Source organism: Stegodyphus dumicola, chromosome X2, assembly GCF_044657685.1.
Source record: "Stegodyphus dumicola isolate Sdum_Otavi_A_Nest chromosome X2, ASM4465768v1".
Classification (NCBI taxonomy): Eukaryota; Metazoa; Arthropoda; class Arachnida; order Araneae; family Eresidae; genus Stegodyphus; species Stegodyphus dumicola.
Window position 1 is genome coordinate 94,201,829 of NC_140781.1, and position 19,683 is coordinate 94,221,511.

At 33.0% G+C, this 19,683-nt stretch overlaps 1 protein-coding gene across 4 annotated transcripts in view; it reads right to left on the reverse strand.

Annotated features, from left to right (window-relative positions):
• The window catches only part of LOC118188489 (oxysterol-binding protein-related protein 6-like), a 259,141-nt gene that overhangs the window by 107,900 nt on the left and 131,558 nt on the right, over nucleotides 1–19,683 (reverse strand). For all 4 annotated transcript variants that reach the window (XM_085810016.1, XM_085810015.1, XM_085810014.1 and 1 more), the window contains 5 exons: nucleotides 17,350–17,603; nucleotides 11,273–11,563; nucleotides 9,006–9,059; nucleotides 8,798–8,911; nucleotides 4,323–4,461 (listed from right to left, as the gene is read on the reverse strand). In XM_085810016.1, the coding sequence (XP_085666142.1) occupies nucleotides 4,323–4,461; nucleotides 8,798–8,911; nucleotides 9,006–9,059; nucleotides 11,273–11,563; nucleotides 17,350–17,487 (736 nt within the window). In that variant the 5' untranslated portion in view covers nucleotides 17,488–17,603. The remainder of the gene's footprint in view (nucleotides 1–4,322; nucleotides 4,462–8,797; nucleotides 8,912–9,005; nucleotides 9,060–11,272; nucleotides 11,564–17,349; nucleotides 17,604–19,683) is intronic.

The following is a 19,683-nucleotide window of genomic DNA, read 5'->3' on the forward strand; positions in this document are numbered from 1 at the left end:
CTCCACTCTTCCACCCTATTTTGAGAATAATTTGGTCTGAATGTCACATGCATGTTTGCGCTCATGGTCGCAGAAGAGGCAGTCGAACTATAGCAATAAAATTAGTGCTCTTGATGTGCTGCATTTACTGAACAAGTTTTAGTACTGCATCTAAGAAAAGGTGATAAATAACAATTTGAAACATGCCAGTCATATAATACATGATGAAATAGAGGAAGCTGAAGTACTATTACAACCAACATCTCTAAAATGGATTGGAAGGAATTTAACGTTTGTGTAGATGATTGGATTTAATGTTTGGGAATTGATAATACAATTCAAATTGCAGCATCTGTGACAAAAGAAGATGTCCAAGCACATCATATAATAAACTTTCTGAAGAAGGAAATGAAATCGGTAAATTTCCTGCAAATGCTGAGATGGGGTCGCGCTATGAGTACAGTACAAAGTCCGTAATCCGGACGTCCATCATCCGGAATGGTCTATAATCCGGACCTCGAAGCCACAAACTTACGCATGTGCATAAAGCCAGTAAAGCGTTTACCCATGCATGCTTCCGATAGTAAAGAAAGTAACAGGAACGTTATTGAAAATGAAAAAATTTTATTGACAAGTTAGTGAGTATTCTCGACACACAGCAATTACAGGACTTGAACAGTGGAACTTTGTAACTGAACAAGAAATTATGTCTGAATTAAAGAGAAAGTATTAGCACAAAAAACGAAGCAACTTAAGCAACTTACATTGATAGAAATGTTTACTAAAGTAAACAAATAAATATTAAGCTTTTTTTTTTTGTAAATTTTGATACCCTTTAGATCATAATTGCTCATTATTTCATAAATTATTTCATACTTTTAATTGTATAATTTCTGCATGCCATTTTACTAGATCTAAATTGATGATCTATAATCCGGAAAAACCCCTAATCCGGAATCCCCGAAGTCCGGATTACGGACTTTGTACTCTATTACGATTAGGGATACATTATTGGCCAAATAATTTTCAGAAACATGAACAATTCAAAAATGAACTTTTACATGACAGTTTTACATGCAGACAATGAACTACTTTTTCCTAATAAACTGCTGTGTAAGTGCATTTATATATTTCTAGTGGAAGCGTATTTATATGTTTCTAGTTATATATACATATTTAGTTAAATGCTATTGATATTATGGAGGATAGTGCTCTCATTGCTTAATGTTAATAAAATAATCCCGGACATATGTGATTACATTAAGCAGCATCTACTGTATGACAAAAATCAAGTTTTAGGTTCTCCATTGTTAGCATTTTACTGAAAAAAAATTATGCTTATAACACATGTTAAAGTTATGCAGCATGAGCAGAAAAGACCATATTTATGAATCTGATTCAAACAATGCCCCCCCTTATTAGCAACAATGAAATAAATGGAAGAAAATATTCATAAATTTGAAAAACTGCATATGTTTCTGGGTGACCCAGTGTTTAATATGTCGTCTGTTGGTGGTTTTTATTTTAAAAGAAAATCTAATGGGATATAAACAAAATGAACAAGTTTCCATTAATCACGAAAAACACTGAAAACAGAAAATAATTTTAAACAATATTTTAATGAAATGAGAGATTTAAAAATATATTTAACAATGTATAAATTTCCATCTATTACATGTGAAGAGATATACATGTGCATGTGTATTGTGTGTACATATATTTATTATAGACTAGAAAAATCAATGCTTTCATTTAGTCACAAATACACTACATATAATCTAAGAATTTATTAAATAAGAATCTAAATCATAACAATACTTGTATATGCAAATGAGAAAAATTTTAACTCTCTTTCATGTTTACAGGTTCCTAAGTTAAAGCACTTTTCAATATTTTAAAAGCCATTGCAAATTTATGGTATAATTATACATTCTAACAAAGTCTTAAAACAGTCAGTTCAGAATGTAAATTAATTTGAAATAAATCCTTCAACTTTTATGCAAATGTAGGCATATTTCATTATGAATTAGAAGCAATGTTAAATACGAAATAATGTTCTGAAAAGAAAAAGCCATATATACTGACTGATAAACAATAATAGCGAAACCTGACATAAAACTTGACTCATAGTATACATATTCAAAGTACAGTTTCATGATGAAGGATGGAATATTTGTGTACTGTGTGCTCTTGATTACTCAAGCTGATTATGTACAGTTAATAAGGAAATTTTGCACTTGATGTAAAAAAACATTCATGTTTTTAGGGAACTACATATAACACACTGTTTAAAAGAGGATTTAATTATAATAATAATAGACTTAGGTAACCTGTAATTCATTTTTGAAAGAAGTCTGTTATGCATACCTCTGGCTGTGAAGCACACTGACATTCTTTTGCAAGATACAGTAATTGCTGTGCATGGCTGTGTAATAAATGAACCTGAACAAAGTTTGCTGATGAACAGACTAAATACTTATCTATGCATTTTAAAGCCCCACTTTGACTCATCTTTAATTTCTTCTTTCCAGTCTTTCAATGGTTGTTTTTAAGTCACTGCATTCAGAATGTTTAAGTTTGATAAAATTACATAACCTATTTCCGACTTTAGAAACTCTGGCCATCAAACATAATTCTATTTCTCCTACTTGCTCATCAGTGGACTCACTTTCTTTACAATATCAGGAATAAGTTTTTTAGACTTGAAATAGCATTAAGCTATTATTAACGTCACTACAAGCAATGAGTTTCACTTCAAATATTAAGTTTTTTAAAAAGCACAAAACTTTCATCTTCAAATATGTCTCTGTTTTGGGGGGTGGGATATAGGTGTGGATAATTTCCAAACGGATTATCGAAAGTTAAAGTGCTTCGTTTAACTAGTCAAAATATAGGGTATCATAATTACATGAAAGATTGTGCAAATATTTATTTTTATATAATATGATTCAAAAAGAAAAACAGAAAAGTCATTACGAGAAACAAAGACCTTTCAGAATTAAACAGTTTGCATATCACTGGCAAAGTGATCAACCTGGGAAATCTGAGAATGTCCGATTTTTATGACACAAATCTGCGCTTGCATCAAAAGTAGAATTATTGAACAATTCAATCATAGATCCACAGTATGTAAGAATACATCAACGGAAAACTTCAAGTATGTACCTCATTTAAGCAGAAGTTCTCTGTAATAGCACAGCAACAATGCAACTGTATGCAGAACAGCTTCAAACACATGACAGTCAACTTACTTTATGCTTCAATGAAATGATCAGCATCTGCATAATAAAAGATGACTAGCGAAAGTATACAGCTGGTAGAAGAAGCATGCCAGGGTCCAGATGTTAAGACCATGCACTATCTGCAACTCCAATAAATACCATAGGTTGCAGGTGAAAACATTGTGGAAAAAACAATGCAAGAGAAAAATAAATACGAAATAAAGTAGCCAATAAACTGTGGAACTTCAAAATAGTGCCACACAAAATGTTACTGTAAAATATAAAAGAGCTATGAAACATCAAATGACAAAAAAAGTCATAGATATTTACATTTTAGGCATCCAAGAAGTTATAATATTTTGAAACTTTGAATTTAAGCCTCTGCTCTATTTTCCACCATCATAGTTCCTTTACATTATTTTACAATGCTTTGGCACACACTGCTTTTGGCAGACATCAGAGCTACAAGGCTGTTTGACATGAGGTGGGAAAAGCTTTCAGAAGATAAGCATTATCTGACACTATCCAAAGTACTCTAGGAAATTCGAAAAGGCATAGCAGTATCCAATGAGATGAAATTTATTTGTTTCATTCTTAATCCTCAATGAACCTTTAATTATTTAAATGAATTCAATTATTTGCCATTCATCTATCTCCTCAAACAAAGTAATATGCAGTACATTAGATGACATTCAGCAATTAATTCGTGCTTATAATGCATGATTTTTACATGTTTTTTATCAATTTGAATTCAACAAAATCCTTAATTTAATCAAATGGTGATTTTTAATCAAACAAAGCAAAATGATGGACATAACAAATCTTCTCAATTTAATAGTCCTGTTCATGAAATTGTAAGTCATTTTTGTATCACAATGCCATTTATTATCTCTCTAATGCTGTAAAACTGATTATGGTGCTTCTAGTATAAATAGTTAAGTGCATATGAAAATAATACCTTCTTCATACAGTTACATTTATGTGAAATTCTCACTGTTTCCAAAAGCTGATCTTTTAAGTTGTGAGGGCTGGTACTAGGCCAAAATACATATTTGAAAATGTTTCAATTGATTAATTTGTTTCGAATTAGTAAAGAGAAAATTTGAAGTTAATACTACATACTACTTCCAACAGGCATTTCTTCAACTGGAGTAGTAATTTTTGGAGCTTCTCGGGTTCCAAATGAAATTTCATGTTGCCGATATAATCGATGATGCCGTAACTGAGAAACCCAATCTTGATATTGAGCCTGTGTTTTAACCTAGAAAAAAGGAAACATAATAAATTTCGCACAAAGTCCATAATATACTACCGTATTTGTTGCTCATATTAGATCTCAATAGCTTCAAAAAAGAGTAAAAAGTCGAAATACTGATGGAGACAAGGTTTAGATGCTCAAAATGTTCTGGAGACATAGTTTTCACTAAAATCATTATTACTTTAACATGAAGAATTTTAGTTTGGAATTTTTTGATGGCATATAAGAATATCTGGGGCTTTGAGCTGCTCTTGACGTAATCTTTTCTAGATGATGCAAAGACTTGGAGGATTCCACTGGCTGGGTACTAAGCTTGGCAAACCGTTTTTCTTATCAGAGTATATGGAATACAAGAACCTACACAAGTAAGGTTTTCTCATCAGAGTATATAGAATACAAGAACCGGCAACTAAAGCAGACATTCTACAACATTAGTCAACAGTTTTTCTTTTAAATGATAAAACACATCCATGAATACCTGTAGTGTGGTGAGTAACATTTATTTTCTCCGGAAAAGCTTATATTTGACTGTAATTCATTAAGGCACTTAATGCATTAGAAAAATGATGCAGATTTAAAAAATACTGGGTTTAACACAAAAATTTATGCAAACATGCATGCACCTAACTAATCATAAACAAGTTTACCTCATGCAAATTTAGTTAATGAATAAAAAATAATAAAACTAAAACTAAAAAGGCATCCAAACTAAAAAGGTGATGGATGATGATTCACCCTACCCAAAATTTGGCAATTGGGTCCCCTAAAAACCCTAGTCAGCCTTTAAAAGGGAGAGTATATAAGGTATTTCTCCCGCCTTCGTGGTATGCTTTTGTGGTGTGGTGCTCTGCACGCTGGGTGCGTATTCCAGAGGTCTGCGGTTCGATTCCCAGCGAAGGGGTTGCATATTTTTCATCTCTCCTGCTTCTAAAATAAACCTAATGACGCTACAGGGGCTTTTTTCATGAGGGATTCAAAACGGGATTTGAAAAATGATACAGACATTCAACAGACATTCAAAGTCATTCGATGCAAAATAACATTAGACATTGTAACGTCTCTATGTTGCTATGCTACCAGCATAATATCAGTAAGAAATGTAAAAATAAGAAATAATCTTGCATAAAATGTCCATACTTAAAGATGCACGCAATATTAGTGGTAATGGAATGCTTTAAAATTATTAAGTTTGTTAATCAAAATTGGTTAAAGTTTTACAAAATATGAAATAGGTAATAAAACAAATACCATTCTGGGCTTCCCGATGCCCATATTCCAATAGAGAACAACATTGTTCAAAATTTGACATCTCTAGGTACCGTTGTTTTTTCACAATGCGAGAAACATACATACATTCACGCAGATTCTTCATTATTTAATTCTTTCAAATATATTGCAGGGCTCTACTAGTTGGTGACCACAATTTGAAAAGTAAAACGCTGTTTATAATGAAACAATACAAAATGCCAATGCAAAATTAATAGCCCTTCTGGGCCCATTTGTGCTAAAAATTTAACCAAATTATGATTAAAACTGAAAATACTATAAGGGAAAAAAATCTAAGTAGAGATATTTCTCAGAATGTACCCTGTATTTTATAATAATTAATTAAATAGAAAAGCATCAACTGATAATATAAAAAGAGTCAAAGAATCATGCAGGAAGATTCTGGAATTGCAGAACACAACTCTGTGTAACTATATGTGAGTGTGTTTAAATATATGCAGGTTATTCGAAAATTAAAGTCCGATTTCTTATAAAACATATACAGTCAAAAGTCGTTAATCTGGACTCGTTGGGACTTCGGCGATTCCGGATTATAGATCATGACTTTAAATCTGGTAAGATGGCATGCAGAAATTATAAAATTAAAGATATGAAACCGTAATTTATGAAATAAAGAGCAATTATGATCTAAAGGGTATCAAAATTTACAAAAAAAAAAAAAAAAAAAAAAAAAAAAAAAAAAAAAAAAAAAAAGCTTAATATTTATTTGTTTACTTTATTAAACATTCCTTTCAATGTAAGTTGTTTAAGTTGCTTCGTTTTATGTGATAATACTTTCTCTTTAATTCTATAAACAGACATAATTTCTTCTTCAGTTACAAAGTTTTGCTGTTCAAGTCCTATAATTGCTGTGTCGAGAATACCGACTAATTTGTCAATCGAAATTTTTTCGTTTTCAATAACCTCTGTGTCACTTTCTTCACTATCGGAAGCGATATATAATGACGAGGAATTTGATTTAAATTATATCAGAGTACATCGAGATGAAATACTACATTTAGTAAGGAATTATAAGCCAAATAAAATAAAAACATCTGCCCTGAAGATAAGGATAGTGCTGACAGATCAACTTCCAATTCATTGCGTGCCGTGGTGTCCACCCCCCCGCCCCGCTGCAGAGCAGCGTGAAATTGATAAACAGATTTTGGAATGGTTAGAGAAACGCAGGATATGCCTTTATCCATTTTTTGCAGCAATTCCACTTTTTGTTTAATCGACTTCGAAACATACTTTCGCTTTGTAGATCCTTTAAATATTAGTAAATATATATATCAGAAATTCTATTTGATATAATCGAAAGTTCAAGCTTACTTTTATAAAATTGCTCTAATAGTCTGCAAAAAATAATAAGCCGGATCCAATTCGAAGATTAAGGAACAACGCAATCAGCAACATTACCTGAATTAGATAATTTTAGCTTAGCTTATACCGTCCGTTATACATTAAATGCGCATGCGTAAACGTATTATGTGCATGCGCACATGTATATTCGCAGCCGTAAAGGTCTTACGCACATGCAAAAATGGGACGCATGCGCAGAAAGTTTGTAGCTTTGAAGTCCGGATTATAGATCATTCTGGATTATGGGTGTCCGAATTAACGACTTTTGACTATCAAAGATTTTTTTTTCAAAAAGCTTTTCTTATTTAATTCCTTACATGTTTCTCTGTTTTTCTACATAGTTTCCATATTTGTTTAAACATTTCTCATAACATTCTGGAAGCTTTGGTAGGCTTAAGTCATAGGTGTCTGCTGCCTATGAGGATAATCAGTCTTAAACTACTTCTTTCAACCTAATCGTCTGTGGTGAAGTGCTTGCTGCTGAGAAACTCCTTTAGGTAGCAGAACAAGTGAAAATCACTCATAGCCAAATCTGAATTGTACGGTGGGTGGTCAATCTATTCCCATCCAAAAGATCTGATCAGATTTTGGGTGTGAATGACAGAATGGAGACTGGCATTCTCATGCAGCAACAAAACTCCAAACATTAGAAAGCTATGTCACTTAATCTGTATTGCACATCTAAGTTTATTCAGGATAACGGAGTAAGTGGGTGCATTTATTGTTGTCTCTTGCTGCATAAACTTGACTAACACATCTATCCCAAAACACGGTTCCCGTAACCTTTCATGTTGTGATTGTTTGGCCTGATATCTGATACAAATCCATTGACTGACATTTAGATTCGAAAAGTCATGCGAGAAACCCATGTCTCGTCCTGTGACAATCCTCTCTAAAACTTGATCACTTTCTTTATGATATTGGTCTCAAAGTCAAACACACAAGCCATTCTTTTCATTTGGTGTTCCTAAATAAGCAGCCTGGGAACACAACGTGTGGATAATTTCTGAAATTATAACTTTTCAGAGACAATTTTGTGCAAAGTTGGTCTACCCACATTTAGAAAATTCAATGATAAAGTTGATATTGTGAATCACTGGTCTTCGTGAATCTTTTCGTCTATGGCATTGACCAAATCTCCTGTGATCACTGATAGTCGGCTTAACCCATCTGTCCTTGAAAGTTCTCATCCACTTACACACTTCGTTGTCACTCATCGCACTGGAGACATATATGTCACTTATCTGTTGATGAATTTCTGCTGCTGAAATGTTCCTTGCTGTCAAAATCTGAATCGCTGACCATATTTAACCATCAGCTGTCTGATCAATTGTTTCAAACATTTTGAACTGACACTGTACACAACCGACTGCAACATAACTAATACAAATGACATTGTTTGATGAGCAAAGCATACCAAGAGTTGGTGTGCATGCACATTTCAATGTTTGCATCACATGAAATTAGCTATGGCAATTTGGACCTTAGTTTCCAAATAACCCTCATATAAGTACCATTTCAAAAATTTATGTAGATACCATATTTATTCAATTATAAGCCGACGCTAAGAAATTAGAAATGAAAACAAACAAAAAAAGGTCTGGAAATTATGGGGTAATTTTTCTAGGTATTTCTTTCTTCTCCTTTCTTTTTTAATCGACAGATTGTATACAAGTGTGAGTGTGTTCTTTTGTGTGTGTTAATTACGTACCTTCAAATGATAAATATGTTCTTCAGCATCTATGTCAATACGCCTTCGTTGGCTTTTAGTAGAAATAACTGATAAGCCAACATCAACAGAACCATGAATTTTACCACGTGCCATCTGTGGAAAAAAATCAATGATTAGGCGCTTATTACTTACTAACAAAGATGACATAACATTTTGTTTAAAGACAGGAATAAAATAAAGCACATACCTCAGTTGGTGATTTTGCATATGTTAAAATTCCTTTGTCCAACAAAAAATAACGCTGAAAGTATTTCAATAACACATATATAGCAATTGTAGTACAACATTTATGCAATTATTAGATTTAAATAAGAACATATGTACGAAACGAGTTTTTTTTTTTACTAATTTATTTTTAATACAGAATAAGGTAAATTAAGTCAACAAAATTTAATGCCTTTTTTCACAATAAACTGGCAGCAACAGATTCAGCGATATTCAAAAGAAAATTTCATACTTGCCAACCTATGACACTCAAAAATCAGGAGATTTTTTTAAGAAATCAGGAGATTTTTCACAATGTTAAAAAGACTTTTTAAATGATAAAAATATAGTTTTTAATAATGAATTAACTTTAAGTAGTAACTAATTCTTAAATGAAAGCAACACAAAAATACCTTACACATAAAAAATTTTTTATTACACGCATCGTTTAAGAGGAAAAAAAAAAAAAAAAAAAAAAGACACTTTAATCAGTTTTCGTACAAATGTTATAAACAGTGGCAGATTTTGCTTTCTTTAAGAAAGAAACTTCATCATTGTGTTCACAGCAATTGCCACGTAGGCCTGCTTTCGCTAATAGAAGTTTTTCTAATATGCCATCTCTAATATTAGATCTAAATTCAGTCCTCATTTTCGCAACAAACCTGAGAATCCTCTCACACTCTGCATTACTATAGGGAACTGTCAAGATGGCCAACACAATTCTAGACAGTTCACTATATTTTAAAATTCCATCAGCACCTTTCAGATTTGCAATTAATGTGTCAATCGTAGCTGATTTTATAACTTCATCCAAGTTTTCTAATTGTAAACTGCTGTTATGCAGCTGTTGGAACTGTTTCAATTTTTCCTTCCTTTTAGAACTCCTTTCAAGATAATAATAATTATCAACAATGTGTTCATCCACATTTATTGGTAAAGAAGTTGCCCCTTTTTCAGCTGCTAAATTTAAGAGGTGACAGGTGCACCTCATAATCTGAAAATCTGAATTTTCCTTTCTTAAGATGCCTGCAACACCAGCCTTCCAAGCCTACCAATACTGGTGCATTATCGGCACCAAGTGCTAAGCAATTATCCAGAGTGCCTGCAGTTTTCTTTTAAAGTTTTAATAATTAGCTGTGCTATATTAAAGCCTGTCAAATGTCCTTATAAAGTGGGAACATAAAGTAAACTGTACTCAATTTCTGAAGACTCTGGATCAAAAAAAAGAAACAACAATTGGATACAGTTTTGAATCGGTATTATTGCTTCCATCAGTAGAGAGGCAGACCGGAGCTGTTTTAATGCAATCAATAACTGAAGATTTATTTTTCAAACCCATTTCTTTAACAATTGCACCTGTTTTGATTCTTGCACCTTGAGTATTTCGTAGCGATTTCACTATCGGGAAACATTTTTCTAAATAAAGCTGCAGCGTGATCCGATGCATTCAGTGGCAGGTTGTGCTCCAGTAAAAAGGCAGAGAACAGACATTCTGCATTAATAACTTTTTTATCCTTTATTTCCGAAGAAAAATTTAATTTTTCGTTTTTTCAAAACAACTCATGTTATCCTTGTGTTTTTGTGTACGCACATGTTTGAGAACATCCGCCCTTTTAACATACGAAATCGAAAAATCGCAACGACAGGCGGTACACATCGCAAATTTATTACATTTCCTTGAGGAAATAATGGAAGGAAAGTCAACTGTGTACGATTTTTGAAACGTACACGAGTATTTCACCTTTCTCGCAGACGTAACAAAAGATGATAATTTCTAAAACTATTTCCCTAAGGCACGTGTACTCACACAACTCAGGACAAAATGAAGGAAACTAAAAAGAACGTCCAAATAACAACTTGCTTTGTCCTCATTAGCTAATATATGCCAGCTGACACGCAGTGGAGCTCGAAGCCCATTGGAGAACTGGAGAATGACGTTTCTGGATACGTATAATGCTCTCACTCACAAAGCAGAAGCTATCTGATTCGCAAGGTTTTGTTTTAGATATAATGTTTAGATATAATGTAGAGAAAATTCGATTGCTTTCAGACGTCCAAAAGCACTTTTTTTATTCATATAACAAAGTATTAAGCCAAGTTGCATAAAAATCGTGAGAAATTTTAAGAATAAGAAAAAGTCGGGAGAAATATATTGTAAATCGGGTTGGCGGGAGAGCGGTCGAAAATCGGGAGTCTCCCGCCTAAATCGGGAGAGTTGGCAACTCTGAAATTTAAATGCAATCAACTTACTTTATGCCAACCCTTAAGAGGCCACTTTCGCCTTTTCATGAGATAACCTTCAAATTTTCCAGGTTTAACTTCACACTTTTTTCCATCTCGTAAGCCCTCTAAGATTTCCCATTCACTGCCTCTGTGGACTTTCTGTGTTGCTGCAGGAACTTTCGTTTCATCGTTTATAGCTTCAGTTGGTAGATGATCATCAGTGGATTCTAATGGTAGTGTTAAGGCAGGCTTGCCTTGATATCCAGGTTCAGACTGGTGAGAACTATGTGAAAGACTGTTAGTGCCAACACTGATTTCCTGTAACATTAAAAAAGGCAACTGACATTACTTGAGAAAGAAAAACAAATTTGAAAACTGAATACTTTTCTCTGTATCCAGAGTCCATACTAATCTTTACTCAGAACGAAACATAAAAGCTCAAAACTAACATAACAGTAATTTCAGTCTGACAGATCTAAAGCCAGTGTTTTTCATACATTTAACAAGCCAAACGTTCTTTCAGTTAGAAATTAAGGGAGCTTAAAAGAAAGTTTTCAAGTTTCAGTTCAGTGTGGATTAAAACAGTATAAGTAAATAAAAATGAAATGAAAGACAAACGCAAGCTATTTGACATTTGTAAAATAAAAGTAAAGGTAATAAGTAATATAGGTAAAATATTTATATATTAAATAATAAATTTATGATTATATATTAAATATTTAAATTATAATTATATATTAAATATTAAATTTATATATTATATATTAAATATTTATATCTTTAAATATTAAAATTAATAACCCCTTTTAAAAGAAATGTATCTCAGTTTTCTATACATATAGAGTCTCAATTACGGCTGGTGATGTTTGTAGTTAATCTATATACCATTCTAGCAAAATTTTCATTACCTTGTATACAGCTGAACTTCGATTTGCAGCAGGATTTTAAAAAATCTTGACTTTCATTTACATCAATTCATTAAATGTTTACCACACACTTAAGATTTTCAAAGTAACTAAATTCCTAATTAGATGATATTGAGAAGCGTAATACATATTTTGATAAGGGAATTAATATAAAAATAATTATTTCATGATTTTAATAACTAGTACTGCAAAAGCAAAATATCTTGGCACCTTTTCAACATAGCTAGCATGAAAAGTAGCTGTAACCCTTTGCAACATTTATTTTCACAAACAGTAGCCAGTTAACAATTTTTACAATTTTTTACACATTTTTATAATGCCTCAAAGTTAGCAACATTTTTGCACACAAAACAAGCATTTTGCATTTTACATTACTTAAAGTTTACAGCATAGGTTTTTACAATAGCTCTCACAAGTAGCAGCTTAACACTTAACATTACATTATATTAGCGCCTTCTATTTATACAGTCAGCAGGAACAAACTACTCAACCTCACTTAGTTTAGCAAATGCTAATCCACTCTCAGGAATTCAAATGATGAATGTTCTAGATAAGTTAAATTAAAACTGGCTGTTTACTAGCCTTTTTAGTATTATTTATGTATATATATATATTAGATTTACATGCATAATTTGTGTAGGGGAAGTTTTCAATAGGCAAGAGTGATTCATAGCATATTCTTGTGAAACAATTGTTCTAATAGAGGTATTTTGACACAAAATCGGACTTTTTCTGAAATTACTTGCCAATTTTTTTCCATATTTCAAATCTACGACTCAAATTATGCCAAACTACCAAGTTTTGTAAAAATCGCATGAGTAATTTTTAAAAAATTAGCTCTCAAAATTTTAGCTCCTTAATGCTAATTGAATTTGATATATATTTATTAATATATATATATATATATATTATTAAATTTACTTCATTCCTTCTTCCAGAATTCAAAATTTAAGCTTAATCCAAATATAATTCACACATTTTTTATGATTTAATTTCAAAACTTGTATTTTAAAATTTTTTTATAATTTTTTCGAAACACTTTTTGTATAACCTATAAAATTTATAACATCATCTTAAAGTAGATGTATTTCTAGGCACACTTGCAAAAAATTAGCGTTTTTTATTAAAAATTTTCTAAGATATACATGAATTTAAATATTAGAGCGTTTTGAATTTTTTTTTGAGCGATAATAACGCCAAATGTGGTTTACGCACTTTATTAATATTAATTGAAAGTATGAACGATAAAAAAAGGGGGGGAATAGAAAATAGCTTGCTATAAATTAAGGAGTTTGCCAAGTAAATTATTCCTGGCACAATCTAAAAAACCCCCAAAGATAAATTTTTAAATTTCTCCCTAAATTCCGCACCAAATTTTACAAAATTTAATATTTAGACATAATTTGAGTCGTAGAATCGTAATATGGAAAACAATTGGCATGTCATTTCAGAAAAAGTTCGATTTTGTGTCAGAATACCTGTATTAGAACAGTGCTATATATAAATCTAATATATATCCTAAGTAGCGCTTCCGAGATATAAAAAACGCAATTTGAATTTCGTCAATCCGCCCAGTAGAACGGGAGATATATAGAACCCCGCAGTGTACATTTAAACTCACCCCCCCGCAGTGTACATTTAAACTCACCCCCCCGCAGTGTACTCCCGCATTATCACTCCCCCCCCGCAGTGTACATTTAAACTAATTCTGATGTATTCGTTAGACTTGCGCAAGCTGCGATTTCGAAAATACGTACTTTGACCTGAGTAACTTGCTCAGTAATATTTGATGTACTTAAATATATGGTCAATAAATTAAGTATATATGCCGAATAACCATCCAATATATAAGCTGAATATTGTTTTCGAATTCTTCTCACAATTTTGCCATATTTGCTGCATTATCGATTACGAAATTACTAATTTTACATTTAAATTTGTTTTCAACTTTTTACGTGCACCATGCGCTTTGAATTAGTGCATTCGTCATCAGATTTGTTCTCAAGTTTATACAGATATAGATGGGTTTTTGGTTAATTTGATTACGACAAAGCACGCGATGCCTACCTCCCTAATGTCTCCCTACCGTTAGGCTTCTTAGGACCAAATAGGGTAGCCACTGTATAGGCATTAAGCTTTTTTGATGCTGCAGAAGTGAAAAATTTGTAATGCCCTCGGCCGGAACTCGAACCTGCACCTCTGGAATATGCGCCGAGTGTGCTTCCAGTCACACAACGAAGGCTTGCCGGAAGGATGGAGAATATCCCTTTACTTATTCATACTCACCGCCGCCCGAAACATGGCGACGGATTTTTTGCACTTTAGACAAATCTCAAAACTGTGTCTTCTTACATATTTTACACCATTTTTAACCCTAATGCTTAGTTTACTTTAATTGCATTTTTAATTTCTGTCTTCCCCCCCCTCCACCGGAGGTAAATGCTTTGTTCCTCCCTTTTACGGCAATGCTTGGCTGCAAGCAAAAAATGCCCAACTCAGTTTAAATACAAATTGTAAGCTTTTCACATCTGCTCTTTTGAGAAAGCTGAAAGTCATGTTTAAAGAACAGAGGATGCAACAACAGATGCACACATCCGAATATATATAATCGATTCACTACCAAACCTATAAATTGCCAACACGCAGCAAAAGTCAAGAAATAATTAATGCTGACAACATGCCAGACATCTCCTTCAACTAAAAATGTCATGTCTCAAATTTTGGCAAAGATGTATTGCGACACTTTTCTTACGTTCATTAGACCTTTCGTTCCTAATGGAATTAAACATGTACGTGTGTATGCGCCATCATTAAAGGCTTCAAACAACGATTTAAAACACACATTAGTCAAAAGAACCTAACATTCGCATTGTATGAAATAGTAACAAAATGTTTTTTGTACAAGTAAAACGAACCATAAAAATTTCTCGAATCGCACGAATCTTTCATCCTTCACATAGTATTAAAAATAAGACTAACAAAGGAAAAAAAAACTTTTGCTCAATATTTTTTTATTAGAAAAACTGAAATCGGCTTGATCAAACACAAGTTGAATACATTTTCCCCCTATATTCATTAAAAGATAAAAATGAAATGCAATAAATGAAGAACATAATTAAAATTTTTGAATCCTCGTTTTTTTCAATACAATTTCACAAATAATATCTGAATAACAATTCCAAGTTCTTACATTTTGAAAGGATTATTTTAAAAGCTAAAAAAAGACAAACACCGAACATGCAATTTTGTACTTAATTTTTTTCCTGGAAATTAAGAATGTGGCACTCAATAGAGGTTGATACTGGTAATCCAAATCCAATGAATTTGCAACAATTGTTTTCTTTTTATAATGAATGCTTCCAATGAACATTAAGAAAATGAATACTTCAAAAGTTTCGAATTGAAACATTTTAAAAGCATTTTTAGTTCAGGATCCAAACCATTCTAATGATATATATATACATATACATGGACACTAGATGACTTCTTTATATGGCTTCTTATATTAGACTAGACATATTTGTTTTTGCTGCACTTCCTTTAACCACTTGCGCTAAAAAGACGTGCCACGCACGTCGAGATGCTTTTCTCTCAAACCGCAAGCGACGTGAACACCACGTCGATAGGCATTTATCGCAAAAAATGAAAATAACGTGGTGCACACGTCGCCTAACAACGAGATTGTTTATTTCTCGAGTTACAGCTCTGGATTGCACTCGCAGACGCGGAGCGGCGTAAATGAGACACTTTATCGCTTGTTATATTGTAGCGCAAGGCACCGCAACCGTGAAGTTTAGTCGTAGAGCAAGTGGTTAAGCTTATTCCTCAAATTGTTCTAACTTAATTAACCAGTTCCTTAAAGCAAGTTGAAAATGACATAAAAAATTGCAATTTTTGAAATTAAATATCCCGGTCAATTTTTTTGTTGTATGGAGTCAAGCTTCTTACAATTTTTTTCATAACGGGTACGAAACTTTTCCAAATATAACTATAGGAACCGGAAGACCACTTTAAAAGTTAGATTCGTTATCTGTCAAAAATTATTTTTAAGTTGACATTGTCAAAACAAGAATATTTTCGTCATTTAGACTATGATGATATATATGACTATATATATGACTATGATAGCGAAAATAAGGCCTTGTAAGGGGATGGTATCCTATCTTAGAAAAAATTGTGTAAGGCATTACCATTGGTCTCATGTTAACTGGCAGTGAAAAGTTCAAGCTGGAGAAAAAAAATTTCCTAAAGGCAATTAAAGTTCTAAAGGGCAATTAAATGATGAAAAGATGTATTAACATTCCACCCTCATCAATCAGTTTTCTAAACTTTTTCATCCGTACAAATTAATCAGACGTTTTCTTCATGACAGTGTCGAATAATATCACTCTTTTTCATTGTGTTTTGTATTTTGGAATCCAAATAAAAACATTAAATCATTCGGCGCTAAAAATTTTCTTCTGTTTATTTGTACATATGTCGTTATTTATAACTCAAATGTATACAAAACTTAAGAATAAGCATATTTGTGCGCCTAAGACAAGGTAGAATACTATTTGCTAATTGAACTGCAAACTTATTTACATTCTAGAAAATTGAAAGATTTTGTAAGGCCACTTTCGAACAGCAAGAGCCGACGACGTGCACGGGACTGCTTCATAATGACACAGGACTCTTTATGAAAACAGGCTATTATTCAAAATGACAGAAAACTTCTTTAAAATTTTCCGGCATAAAAGTGTCCCCAGCCTTACGAAACAATTTTTAACTCTTAAAAGGCAACTTTCATAAAGCTGAATGCACCGCTAAGTAAAGTAGAGATTTAGTTTGCCATTGAAAATTCTACATGCATTCAGGCGCCCCATATGCCTGAGTACTCATATGAAGATTTCTGACTTTTCGAATAACTGCCGATTTGCACAAAGTTGCTGATACCTCTATGACAGGATATTTTTATAAAGGCGTCAAATGCAATGCGCAAAAAACCGACTTTTCAGACAGCTCGCGATGTACGCGGCAAGTCCTACCAGAGCAAATGGCTAATAAATTATTCTAGATTTTATTTCACAGTGAAGTTAACCACTTGAGTTAAGTTGAGAAATTACCACTGCGTAAAGTACAAAAAAAATTATTTTGAAATGAAGGTAAGCAAGACTGGAAATCGAAGAGAAAACTTACCGAATCAGATGTGCGGCTAGGACTTTTTCGGCGATCACATATCTGTAATTCATTTAAACCTTTTTCAGATGCTGATGTGCTCATTTTTTGATTTAAATTGCCAGGTTCAGTAGCGATGTGGCGAAGAGATGAAGCCATAGTGAAACGGGGTATGGAATACAACACAAGTTTTCGAACAGGTTTTAATCACAAGCGGTAAATATTTTGTTTCATGGTCACCTGATAGCACCGACTGTATGAGGCAGCATGCTGATCTAACAAAAGAGAAGGAAAATATTATTTTACACATGGAAATACCAGTATGCATATCTAATACAATGTTAACAATTTTTACTAATAATAATCATGTATAATATTAGCTTCATCAGGAAAAAATGCGTAAAACATAATTTCTTTACCCAAACACCTATTTCCAAAGAATATGAATAAATTCATAGATGATGGATCCTGGCTCTCAAATATGTAGCGTCAGTCTGAGCCAGTATACATCAGATTCTTCATGAAGGCATCCTTTTAAAGCACAGAGTCCTCGCGTGTCTTACAGCAATCAGCTTGTGCAGAATATTATGTTTTTTGGAGCAGGCAACGTAAGCCTGGGACGTAAACCTTTGCCATGAGGATGAGGGCTTTTCTTTTCCTTAAAAGTCTTAAACTCCGTCAAAGTGCTTGTTCCCCAGAGAAAGACAGGCATGAATTCGGAAGTTATAGTCGATTTTAGAGGTACATTTTGAAACTACGTTTCACTTACGTAAAAAGAATACTGGAGCCCTTTTTTATGGGGCTCCAGTGCGATTCGCCTAGAATCACGATATACTTCAGAAACTGAGAAATACCGGAGCAATTTAAGCTCTGGGCATCGACTGTCATCGACGGTTAGAAACCTTGACAGCTTTCTAACCCAACGGGCTAGGAGAAAGTACCATAACCACATTTCAGTTCGTGTCACGTAAAAGGATTTGTATGTCAGAAGACATTACGTGTGTATTCTACGCTTGTTTACCAGAGATTCTACTATATATATAACAAGAAAATATGTCACGCGGAGTCGACAAGTAACAGAGCAAAATAATATTCACAAATGAATGCAAGAACTTCTCAAAGGTCTGAAGAGCGGAAAGGAACATTAAACAAGCGGTCTAAAATTCTTGAATAAAACGTTTCAGAGAAAGCAGTAGCCTACTTTGGGCAAGAATTACTTTGGGAGCCCACACACCCATGCATTAACAGGTGAATATAAGGATGTTCGAGGTAGCGAGACTAAGTTTTTGATGAACATTATGAGACCATTTACTGCCACCGTAGGTGATACATTTATTTTAAAGAATAATATCAGCTGCATACAGCAGCTGGAGTCAACTGGTAATTTAGAGTTCACAGAACTCAGCGAATGGACTCACGAGTTCAATCATAAAACCACAATCAACTAAACATTTTTAAGACCATTTATGAAGGCAGTTAGCTGCACTGTTTTCTCGGAGAACACTAAATAGAGTACAATGATAGTTTGCATGAATTTCGTCAACTAAATGTCTGATAAACTGATTAATTACGTCCCCAGGGATTTAAAAATTTTTTTCCAGCTACATTAATAAAACAAAAAAAAAAAAAAAAAAAAAGTTTCATCTTTTCAATACCTATACGATTTATCCAAAATAACTTTTTTCATAAGCGCAAAGCTTGCAGTAAACAAAAAATGCAATAAAAGGCATTATCTATACCTGAGCTAAGTCTGATGCTTATAACTTCTTTTTATCTCAACAATTATGGCTTAAAATCAATTTAATCCTTAACTTTCGCCATGCAATGTATTTAAATCAAGCTACGGTAATTATCAAAACCTCTCGAGTTGCCTCTTGCAATACTTCATCGATAGCGCACAATTTTAAGAATGAGCTACAAAACGAAACAGAGACTGGAAAATAAATAATCGGATATTTCTAGATTTTCCGCAACTGCTGTTAAGTTTGCGCAAAGCATATAAATAAAGGTTCCGCTAAGAACAATCAGTGGCGGGAACACATACTGTACGTTTTCTGCATGAGATGCGTAACATTTAGATAGTAAGCTCTGGTTTATCTGGTAATTTAAAGTACTTTTGATAAAAACTTGAAAACATTACCCATCTTTCAAATAGAGAATTACGAGGCATCTCACACATTATAAAGGAAACTCGCTAATTTTATTAAAAAGGCGTAAAAAATGAATAAGTGATATCGATCTGAGATGTGCGGAAAACTAGTCGATAAGTCACCGGCTGGCTGCCAAGCTGAAATTTCAGGTGTAACACCCATTTTGGCAACTGTTCGGTACATTTCACGTTTAAGGGTCGTAGAG